Here is a 12,387-nt window from a genome sequence, read left to right on the forward strand (position 1 = left end):
TTTTTAATTTTGTTATGTGGGGCCCTTGATTCCGTCACTTGTGGTTGGTTGAGTGCGAATGGTGGGGCCCTCTGATTAGCAATAAGCCAATAATAATAGTGATATTTCGCTTTGGAGCGTGATCCGTAATGTAAGCTGCTTTGTTTTACGGAGTAATTAATTGAGTCTGTGGGCCACACATATGATATTAGAATCTCCCAATTCCTAAATTATTTGAGGCTCCCCATTCTCCAAGGAATGACCCAATTCTGTACGATTCCATCTCAATGGCTTATCTTCCTAACGGTCCTAAGGTGTCCACATTCTCCTCTAGTTTATGTACTCCATTGTTTCGATAATATATTTTCTAAATATTGACTTTTTGTAATTTTTAACTAATATATAATGTTGAGAAGTTTAAAAGTCGATAAGGTGCAATATTTTTACAACATAGAAATTATAAGAACATTAAATATTTCTTATAATAATATTTGGCATAGTATATAGGAGGATAGTACGGAGTATTTGAATTTCACAATGGGACACCAAAAACTCAACGGCAGGTAATAAGGGAACTTTTGAGTTTTGACGTCATATCGGAAATTTCCTTATAGGATAGATATGCTCCTCCATCGGAGTACTCCATAATACAATTATACACGATAAATTTACCTATTTACTCTTGGGAATCAAAGAGTTTATGGAGAAATTTGATAAAAAATCTAGATTGTGGATATAGACATGATCGTTTGTATAATAAAATACGGCTTATCCTCATTAAGTCTTCCCAATATAAGACTAAACCTTGGAGCACACTCATTTAGTGTTATCCTCCAAGCCTTGCCCAAGGACCCTTTTGATCTTCATCCCAGTCGGCTTTCTGCTGGGATAGAATTGCATCCCAGTCGGCTTTCTGCTGGGATAGAATTGCATCCCAGTCGGCTTTCTGCTGGGATGCAGCTCAGTCGGCTTTCTGCTGGGATGCAGCCCAGTCGGCTTTCTGCTGGGATAGAATTGCAAGTCTATCCCAGGCTTGGAGGATAAGCCGTTGAGAGGTAATTAAATTAAAAAACTACACTCATTTAGTGTTTCTTGAGAGATAACTTTTACATATATATGCTTAACTTTTGAGCATTTTGAGTTAAATTTTACCGATGTACAATATTTATTGTACACCCATTGTAAATAAGAATTTGTGAAAGAAGATATATGGAGGATTATATTGGAGGTAATTTTGAGTGTAGTTTTTTAATTTAATTGAAAGTTGATTAAGACATACTTGTTGTCAAAAAAAAAAAATTACTTTTTGTTCTATTTCAAGTCCCCTCTTCAAAACGGAAGAGTTTCCAATGTCAAAAATAAAATAAAATCGGAAGAGTCTTATTTAGTGCGGACAAAGGCCACGTAATGAAACCCTAAACATTTGAACAAGCTACCAATTATTTACTTATCCACTCTTATCAACTATACTGATTACTGAGTATCAGTCATTATGGGCAACAATTCTGATATAAGAAATAAAGAAAAAGGCGATGATAAAGGTCGCAAGTTACGACAATATTTAGTTGTCGCAATCTTACGTGTCGGATTTTAATTGGTACATATAGGCGTCACGTAGGCTATGCTTCGTCACAATATTTTTACTATCAATGCGATATTTTTACTATGAAAAATTGTAAATAAGGTAGTTGATATAAAAAAAAGAAACAAAATAGAATATTAAGATTTTCGTACCTTTTTTCTTAACATGTACTACCTCCGTTTCAAAAAGATCTTTACAGTTACTATTTGCACGGACTCCAATGCAATATTTAACTACTAATATATCCAATTTCGTAAGTCAAAAAATCATAAAAATTTGATATTCTGAAAATACATCCCGAGACCAATGTAACAAGATCGTACATGTAACGTTTTGATGTATATAATGGTGAGAATTTACGATCAAAGTTTTTATACTTTGGACACATTTTCCAAAGCGTAAAGAATTTTCTGAAACGGAGGTAGTATATAATAGATTATATAAGTTAAATATTTTAGTTTTCCATTTAAATCATGACACATAAGCATGTCTTGTCATCATTGTGACACGGCTTAATAGTTGCATGTTGTGACCTTTATCATTTTCGAAAGAAAAAAATACAAAGACTATTACTTTTAAACCCTTACCCTTATCCAAACTCTATTAAATTTAATCCGTGGTCAATATTTCACTTAATTATCCGATCAAATCATTTCATGCATTCGAAAACATGACAACATACTGTGTTTTTTATCCAAGAAAACACAATATTTTTTTTATTTACACATCCTTGTGTTTATCTGTATACATAATAGAGTCTTAAAAGTAATGCATCAAACAAGGATGATGAAAATAATGATGAAAATAAGTGCTCTTTGGTATATAGTGTAGTAAACAATATTATCGATGATTGATTAAAATAATTAAGGATATGTTTTTTGCTGAACAACTTCATTATATGAAGCAACCTGACATAGATAGAGGTAGTACCTTTAATTTGGATTAAGTGTAATGTTGTTGTAATTTGATTTGATTAAGTATTTAAGTGTAATGTTGTTGTAATTTGATTTGATTAAGTGTTGGTATTTTTGTTTGATTAAAAGCAGTAGCCCACTTTTAATTTGTTCGATTGCTACTCACTTTTCTTTTCCAATCAACACAGACGACGTATATTTCTGGATTTGCTTTTCGTTCAACTATTTACGATGGCCATTACCAATTTTTGCGATTGATCATTAGTGTTTCTAACTTTTTTAATATATAGTATATTTTTTTAAAATTATCAATATATTCTTAACTTTTATGCCCACCTAATCATTCCCAAAAATGTCACTACAAGAAATTGTACTATTAACGACGGGAAATTCCGTCGCGAAAGGCCAATAATCGTTGATTAACGACGGGATTTCCTGTCGCGAACCCGTCATAAAAGGGGGCCGTCGTTAATAGAAATCCCGTCGTAAATTCGTCGTAAACCCGTCGGAAAAGACACTTGCGACGGTTATTCCCGTCATTATTTGGTTGTTAGCCCCGTCGCAAAAGGCTTTTACGACGGGATTTTTTACCCGTCGTAATTAGGTTGTCGTTAAAGATACAAATTCTTGTAGTGTGTTCATTAGGTGTTAATGTGTTATTATCATTATTTATTATCGACTACCAAATAAGTCGTTAATATCAAAGTTATCCACACTTTTGATACAAGGTGATATTCCCTCTGTATTTATTTAAGGGATACTTGTCTTTTTCGGCCGTATTTATTTAAGAGATACACTTGCCATTTTTAGTAACTTATCAACCCCACCATCTAATTAAATAATATATCTACACCCACCCCCACCCCCACTCCCTAAAATGACATGGTTTCCACTTATTTTTCTTATTAAAATATCTACTCAACCCCACTTATTTTATTACTTTATTTTATTCAATTTTTTTTCTTAATACCCGTGCCCGGCCAAGTATATCTCTTGAATAAATACGGAGGGAGTAATAATTAGTGACTTGTAATATAATAAGCCATGGCTATCTATGGATAAATGTAAACTTGATATTTGTGTAGTCGATCTATTAACAAGTTGAGTTCAGGGTTCAGGGACCATGATAGTAATTGTGGTAATAGACATCATTCTCATGAAAACCACTGAATTGATCAATTGAATATGAATAATTGTGATACAAGATCGATCTCAATATGGATTTCTTTCGGATCACACATAAGGAATATATGTACAAAATCGCATAATAAGACAATGATTTAAGTTGTTTTCTACTCTAAGTTTAATTAATTACCTGCATAAATATCTTCAATGACTCCAGATTTATCTATTTTATTTTATTGAAATAAAAACAAGAGATCTACTCGTACTATTATTCCCGGAAAGTGAAAGATTAGGATGAGATTTGTTACATAAAGTTGACTTCACCTACTTGTTTTTTTATTCTAGCAAGAGAATTCAGTCATGTACTCATGTGAGTTGTTGTTTGTTTCTTTTCAATAACTAAAGTTGTTAGCATAAAAGATTATTTGCTTAGAGAATGTAATTAATAATAGTTGAACGATACTTGGAGAACAATTTGATCGCAATGTAAAACTATTTGATTAAAAAGTCCAATTATTTGATAAGAAGTTGATCTTACCACCATAATTTAATTTTTTTTATACCGATAAAAATTATTTTTCTGGTTTGCTGTCTCAGTCCAGAATTAAATACTCCCTCTGTCCCTTAATACTCGACCTGTTTTAACTGGACACACTTGCCAATGCACAACTTTGACCACCAATTTTTTTAACAACACATTATAAAAACTTATAAAAATATTAATATTTTGAAAATATATATTTAGATGAAGCCAATAATATATTATATAATAAAATTTATTTTCATATACTATAAATAAAATAAGATCAAAGTGAATTATATGAATAATGCAAAAAGTCAAAACAGGTCGAGTATTAAGGGACGGAGGGAGTCAAAAAGTCATATCATTTTTATTTTGTATTTGAGAATCAATTAAGTTGTGTTGGGTAATCTTGTTCATAGAATCTCAATGAGGTCAAACTTATCAGGATAAACCTGCTTTAATTTCTCTGTCCCTGTTTTTTTTTTTTGGTAAACCAAAACATTATGTACAGAGAATTTCATATGATATGAAGATTCACAAAGAAAAATCAATATCATCCCATTTCATAAAGGCAACTAAGATCAATATCATCCATATTCTTAAATCCTAATGGGAGATCATCACATAAGTATCCCTACTTCCCTACACAAGTCAAAAGAATATATATATATATATATATATATATATATATATATATATATAGCTAAATTTTAGTTTTTTGTTTGCTATGAAAATGAAACTTTCAATTCTTGCATGAATTGTGAAATCCATAGCTTAATTAACTATGGCATTCGATATCTTCTGTCAATACGTTTCATCTTTACACCAGATTTTTTGCGTGCCAACGCCTGCCAAGTCATATCTACAGCATCCCCAGGTTGAGATGGATATTGATATTCAAAATGATGAGCAACTTCCTTGAGTTTCTCCCACATCTTCATCCACTCATCTCTTTTAATTCCCTTTAGAAGATTTACCAGAAACCCTGGTTTGACTGCATATGATCCCCACACTAACACGCTGAACTCCGAGTAATCCAACACATCCTCATATGGCAGCTCGATGTTGTCACTTATTATGACTGGTACACAATGGCTTACAATTGCATCAAAAAGGCGATTCGATGAAGGAGTATCTCCTGCTATGTTCAAGCAAAATTTGGAAGATCCCATCCCATTTCTTGCTTCACGGACCCCACTCTTTTGAGCACTTCCAAATGCAAAGTGTACATCCTTCTCGTCTTTCAGCAGATAAAATAGTTCTTGTCTAATAGCTCCTCCCTACAGATATATCCACCAACAATTTACAATTACGTACGTACGTACTTCAAGTAGCATCACACCAAACAATTAGTGCTTCATAATTCATGTTAGACTGGCCTCGTTTACAATAGACAGAACTAGAAAAACTAGGAGATTATTAGGAAGATTATCTGAGAAAAATGGCTAGGCTTATACTTGAATCTTTCTGCTAGGCAAGCTTAAGAATGGCATATATGTAGCTTATAGTAAAGAAAGATGTGGAAGAAAGTTAGATCAACATTAGGCATTAGCAAGTAATGACATTTAATGTTGTCAGTGATTTTGCTAATTCAGAAGTTCATTGTCATCTCCAAACCAAAAAATATAGAAGAAACATCCTTGTGCTAAAAAAAAAGCTGCAAACTTGCAATAACTGTTTCAGTTCTGTCAATCTAATATGGAAAATGAAAGTTCTCTGATTTTATTCCTTGAATGATTCTGGCTTAAAAAAGAGGTTTATTAGGTCAGTAAAAAAAAAACAGAATCTACAAGCAACCACTTCCTTGTAAAGGAACAATTCCCAGAAAAAGGAAACAAGACACGAGTAATTTCACATATAGAAACTTATAAAGCTTAAATTTAGGGAAAGGAGATGAGATAACTCACATCCTTCCTATAGATTGCTCCTTGGAAAAATGCTAATGTAGGACGTTGCTCAAACGGGGCTGAGTTGTTATTGCTGATGCTCGGAACAACATGCTGGTAAGGAGCGATGACATCCTTGTTCAAATTAGCAGTCTTAGCCACATATCTCCCAAAATCTGCAAGTATAAATCTAGCAGAACCCAGCTTCTTTCTCACATACAACAAACTATTCGGATGATGTGCAACAATAATGTGGTCCTTTCCACCAGACTTAATCCATTCTGGCCTACTCAATAAGAAATCTACTAATTGATCTTGTAATCTCCTGTTTAGGCTGACTTTCTCTTTCCCCAAAACCTTAGAAAACCGGTTGTAACTTAGGGATGCAAAAAATGGCACAAAAATAAAATCTGCTTGACTTGGGTTTTCTACTCTAATAACACTACAAGGTCTAACTATTTTCTTAACATTAGATGACAGAAGATCGAGAGTGAGCCAATACTCCATACTATGTTGCAAATTTAAGCCACCGGGATATCGTGGAACATGCTTTATATCACTAACATTAGGCCATATTTGGTTTGGACTTGCCTTCCAATCTAACAAACCGAAATGAAATTCACGAGGCATATCATACATGTACACCTTTAGGAGAGCTTTATTCGGATTACACGCCTCCTTTTTTGACAGAACATGAACATCTATCTTCTTATTCAAACTGGTAGCTTCATGAGGATCTATTGGCATTGCCTCCTCTACCTTATTATGGGTGTCTAACTCTATCATTGATATTGATGAAGGTGGTAATGGTACAACAAGAGGCTGCTCTATAGGTTGTTCATTATTGCCCTCGGGTTTATAGTCTGGTGTATAGTCAATAGGTTCACTTTCTACAACAAATTGCTTAAAAACGGACGAAGGTATAAACGGATTAATCACTGAATGAAATAGAAAGAATGAGGAAATTATCAGGAAAAACATGGAAAATGCTGTTATGCTCAGAAGCAACCTTGAGGTTGGCATGCTCTTCTCTAGCATAGCTACTATTTTTAATATACACAAAGTATTTATTCCTAAAAATTCAAGGTCTAAAGTCTAAATCATGAGATCAATTCTCTCAACATTAACTATTAATTTACAGGGTTCTCAACTCCTAAATTCTCCAATCATTTCATAGCTCACCCAGTAAATTGGGTTAAATTCCAGAAAAAATCACATGATATAAATAACCTCAGATTCGGAATTTTAAACCCAGATTCCAATTTCACCCATCAATCAGAACTCCAATACTTTAAAGTTTCAATTCCCAGAAAATATCATGAAAATCTTCAAAAAAATCATCACCAATGTCTCCTAAAAAGTGTCTGAAACATAAAGATGTTTTCCAATTTAACCCAGAAATTACTAAATCAGCCACAATCATGAACATAAATGCAACCTGCAACAACAACAAAAGGGGTGATTTTATTTTTGTTAATTAATTTCTTAACTCTTGTAAACATCATATTGATATTAAAATTCAAGGAATTTGATACACTATGGTATACAATCAATGTCATTATCATGAGATAATGTATAAAAAGAGAAGACAAATCGAAAAGGGTAAGTGAGAAATATGATCGAATAAAGTGGGTGGATGAGAACTTACAAGAACAGTAGTTGATCTGAGCTACCAAAGAGAGAATCCATGGCTGCCCACACACCACACTAAGTTAATGACAAAAATAGTAATTTAACTTTTGATGTTGTTTGTTAAGAAGCTTTATAAGGACTGAAAATGGTGGGAATTAAGGAGGTGCAAAGTTTCTCTTTTAATCAACCTACCACAAAAAGGAGACAAACAAGGCTTCTTGCCTTTATCCAATTAATTAATACTCATTTTGTCTTTTAATTGATGGGTTGGGTTCGAATATTAATTTTTGAAAATGAAAATACTCCATCTGTTTTTAAGAGAATACCTCAAATGTTTTTGTTCACTTTATTAAAAATTAAGTGTATTAAAAAATAAATGGTAAGTAGTTTGTTTTTAGTTAGATTAAATAATAGTGTGTGAGAAGAGACATTTCGGGATTACAAACTACATAAGGTATGAGACAAACAAACAGGGACATCCATTATAGTATATGAGATAATCTTTTAACAACGGAGGGAGTAGATCTTTGGTCAGTCATTTACCTATAATTGGAGCATGCATAGGATAGGGTTAGCCACGGTTGTCGCCTATCGATCAGTGGATGGACACCTAGTTTATACACCAAAAAGAATCTTATTGTATTCAAATACGTACTATTAAATTCGTTTTAATATAAATGCATTGTATTGCTTTTTAGTTTATTTTTTGTGTGCTCCATAATAAACTACAACGGCAATACAAATCACAAATGAGAAGGGGATTCAAATATATAACTTTAATGATATTTATTCATACTAAGTGCACAAGTTTATATTTTGTAGGTTTATTGTGACAAAAAAAAGAAGTATTGCTTCCCTGAAATTTTTCTTACGAAGTAAATAAGTTAATAGTTTGAATTCATCGAAAATAACATACCTTTAGGTAGCATAAATATATTGAAATAAACAAACAAAAATATAACATGACATCCCTAATTTGAACTAAGTAATGTGGAATGAGGAAGTTATTTGTAAAATTAAAGAAAAAATGTAAGGTGAGAGTGATGGATAGCTCAGTTGGTTAGAGCTTTCATCGGTCCATTCCGATTCCAGGTGATCCTGGAATCGATTCTCAACCCCGTCTTTGTAGCTCATTCGCAAAAAAAAACAAAAAAAAGGTAAGGTGTGAATAAACCTTTGAGCTAAAATTTAATGACCGACAATAATTAGGCCTTGAGAAAAAGCTATGGAACCAAAGAAAGAATAATGAAAAAACAAAAACTACTAAAAAAATCGATGAACGCTATTACTAATCCAGAAAGGGAAATGTTGAGAACAAGAGTATTGATTGGTGGACACAAAATTAATTAAAAATACGAGTAAATTAATAAATACTCCGTAATTAAGAAGAAGAATAGAATAGATTGGATGACTTTTCCACGCAATTGAGTCTCTTTAATTTCTACAAGTGGGCTTCTTTATTCTTTAATTTGTAAATTAATTGGGCTTAAATTTGGTGTGGTGATGGAACACTGTATTACAATGGAAGGTGATTAATTGATTTAAACTCAATCGTCACATTTCATAATAAGTATTAATTGATGTTAATCTAACGGATTACAATTTACAACAGATGGCATTGTTTTTTAGTACTCCCTTAATTTTTCTCATTTTATTTTTTACGTTTGGTATTTTTCACGCGTTTGAATGAATAATTAATCGGATTTTTCATGAAATGCCCCTGAGGTTTGCCTTAATGCACCAAATACCCCTAAACTTTCCAGAATGCACCAAATACCCTTGAGGTTTTAAAAAATAACACAAAATGCCCTTAATGAGCATTTTCCGTCAATTCCGTTAAGTCCCCGTTAGTATGAATTTACTTGTTTGCCCTTACTCACCATTTTCTCTACTAATCCTAATATTAATACTTAATTAAAATAATTAAACCCCTAAAAAACTAATTAACTATTATCTAAAAAAAATTAAGCCCCTAAAATAATCTAATTAGCTATTAAAAAAACAAAAAAAATTGACCCCAAAATGTGAATCTGCTATTCTGCTTGCTTCTTCATTTGTCTTCATCTTCACCTTTGTAATTTTGATACGACATCTTCATCATCATCATCTTCTTTCTCATCTCAAACCACCATGGAAGCAATGACCATCACCATCCTATCCCTAATTAACCGTCTCTCCTCCAATTCGCAAAACCCGCCCCTTTTTCTTTCTCACTCTCGCCCAATTTCTCTCTCCTGTTCTTCACCATCACCATCATCATCACAAAACCCAACCATCAAAACCAAACAAAATCAGCCATTATATATAAGCACCGGGAAAAATTATTCACGAAATCTTCAACAAAACATACCCCATCTCCAACCTACACGGGCGACGACGGTGGTAGAGCCTGCAATGTGATTGGGGGAGACTACCATGGCTGCTCACAATGAACTCTTCCTCTTATTTTCTTCCAAACCCAAAAAATCAACCCAAAATATCGACCCAAAAAATCACCCAAAATTGAGAAATATTGGCCTTGTTTGGCAAATGGCTTTTTGTTGGCTTTTTGGTTGGCTTTTGGCTGTTGGCTTTTTAATCTGGTCAAACAGCCAAAAAATGTGTTTGGTAACTGGCTTTTTAGCTTGCTGAAAAGCTAGCTTTTCCGCCAAAAATGAAAAGCTAGTAACACTAGCTTTTTGGAGTTGGCTTTTGGCTTTTCACTTCTAAATTACTTTTTTGTCCTTGTTTTTTTACTAATTAACTAATAATTAATAATTAATAATTAGTGATTAGTGATTAGTGATTAGTAATTAGTGATTAGTGATTAGTGATTAGTGATTAGTGATTAGTAATTACTAATTAGTAATTAGTAATTAATAGTTAATAGTTAATAGTTAATAGTTAATAGTTAATAGTTAAAAGTTAATAATTAATAATTAATAATTAATAATTAATAATTAATAATTAATAATTAATAATTAATAATTAATAATTAATAATTAATAATTAATAATTAATAATTAATAATTAATAATTAATAATTAATAATTAATAATTAATAATTAATAATTAATAATTAATAATTAATAATAATTAATAATTAATAATTAATAATTAATAATTAATAATTAATAATTAATAATTAATAATAATTAATAATTAATAATTAATAATTAATAATTAATAATTAATAATTAATAATTAATAATTAATAATTAATAATTAATAATTAATAATTAATAATTAATAAAATAATTAATAATTAATAATAATTAATAATTAATAATTAATAATTAATAATTAATAATTAATAATTAATAGTTAATAATTAATAATTAATAATTAATACTCCCTCCATTTCTTTTTGATGTATCCATTTGGAATCTGGTGTGATTTTAAGAAAATTGGAATATTGGTTTGTATGGGTATAAGTGTAATGATTGAGTGTAAGAGAAATGATTGGGTGTAAGAGATTATAATAAATAAAGGAGTGAGAAAATAATAAAGAAATAAGGTAAGAGAGAGGAGTGATAATGATGGGTGATAAAGGAGGTGAGAGAGTGGGTATATGGGGAAGGGAAAAGAATTAAATATTATGGGTGGGGAAAATTAGGTGGGAATATGGGTAGAATCTTTAGGTATTTTGGTAATTAGATAGAAATGTAAGGGTATTTTAGGATAAATGTATGTCCAAAAATAGAATAGATTCTAAATGGATACAACAATATGAAACGCTTAAAATGGAAACGGATACAACAAAAAGAAATGGAGGGAGTAGTTAATAATTAATAATTAATAATTAATAATTACGGAGTATTAATTAATGACTAATAACTAAAAGTGAATAACTAATTAATAATTAATCATTAATTATTAATGATTAATGATTAATTAATAAATTATTAATTATTAATTATTATTAATTTAATTATTATTAATTATTAATTATTAATCATTGATTATTACTCCGCAATTATTAATTAAAATAATAATTTATTAATACTATTGCAAAAATTAATTTATTTTTAATGTATATTTATTTATTTGTAATTACGTTTTACTCCGTACACAATACACAGTATGTATTGAAAAATGAATAAAAGACATTAAATGTCCTTAAATGTCATTTTACATAGCTACAGCCAACAGCCAACAACTGATTTTACCAAACACATTTGTAACCAATACATAGTCAAACAGCCAACAAAAGCAGCCAACTTGAACAGCCAGTCAAACCAGCCAAGTAAAACAGCCGACAGCCAACAGCCAACAGCCAATTGTCAAACAGGGCCATTATCTACAAAAATCGAAGAGAAACACCCCTTAATTTGCAGATGATTCACAACAAAAAAAACACTCATAATTAGCAGACAATTCGCAACCAAAAAACCCTTAATTCGCAACCATGGAAGAGGAGAGAGAAAACCCATTTTTTTTAATTTTTTGTTCGAATTTAAGGATCCATGGAAAGAAGGGGAAGGAAGCAGAATAAAGGAAAAGGGAAAAAAAAAGAAAAAAAAAATAAGGAAAAAAAAATTTGATTTGAAGACTCCCTGAGATTTTGGGAAGGAGAAGGAGAAAGAACAAAGGAACATGAAAGAGAAAAGAGAAAGAAAAACAGAAATTTTTTAAAAATTTAATGTTAACGGAGACTTAAATGAATTGACGGAAAATGCTCATTAAGGGTACTTTGTGTTATTTTTTAAAACCTCAAGGGTATTTGGTGCATTCTGGAAAGTTTAGGGGTATTTGGTGCATTAACGC

At 31.2% G+C, this 12,387-nt stretch overlaps 1 protein-coding gene across 1 annotated transcript; it reads right to left on the bottom strand.

Annotated features, from left to right (window-relative positions):
* Positions 1-4,645: 4,645 nt before the first annotated feature.
* LOC110805044 (probable arabinosyltransferase ARAD1) lies at positions 4,646-7,855 on the bottom strand. The gene is made up of 3 exons (XM_022010664.2): positions 7,658-7,855; positions 6,031-7,447; positions 4,646-5,403 (listed from the first exon to the last, which is right to left on the bottom strand). Exons 2-3 carry the CDS (start codon positions 7,045-7,047, stop codon positions 4,906-4,908), a joined length of 1,515 nt encoding a protein of 504 aa, XP_021866356.1. The 5' UTR covers positions 7,048-7,447; positions 7,658-7,855; the 3' UTR covers positions 4,646-4,905.
* Between the last annotated feature and the right edge of the window lie 4,532 nt (positions 7,856-12,387).

Source organism: Spinacia oleracea, chromosome 4 (assembly GCF_020520425.1).
Source record: "Spinacia oleracea cultivar Varoflay chromosome 4, BTI_SOV_V1, whole genome shotgun sequence".
Taxonomy (NCBI): Eukaryota; Viridiplantae; Streptophyta; class Magnoliopsida; order Caryophyllales; family Amaranthaceae; genus Spinacia; species Spinacia oleracea.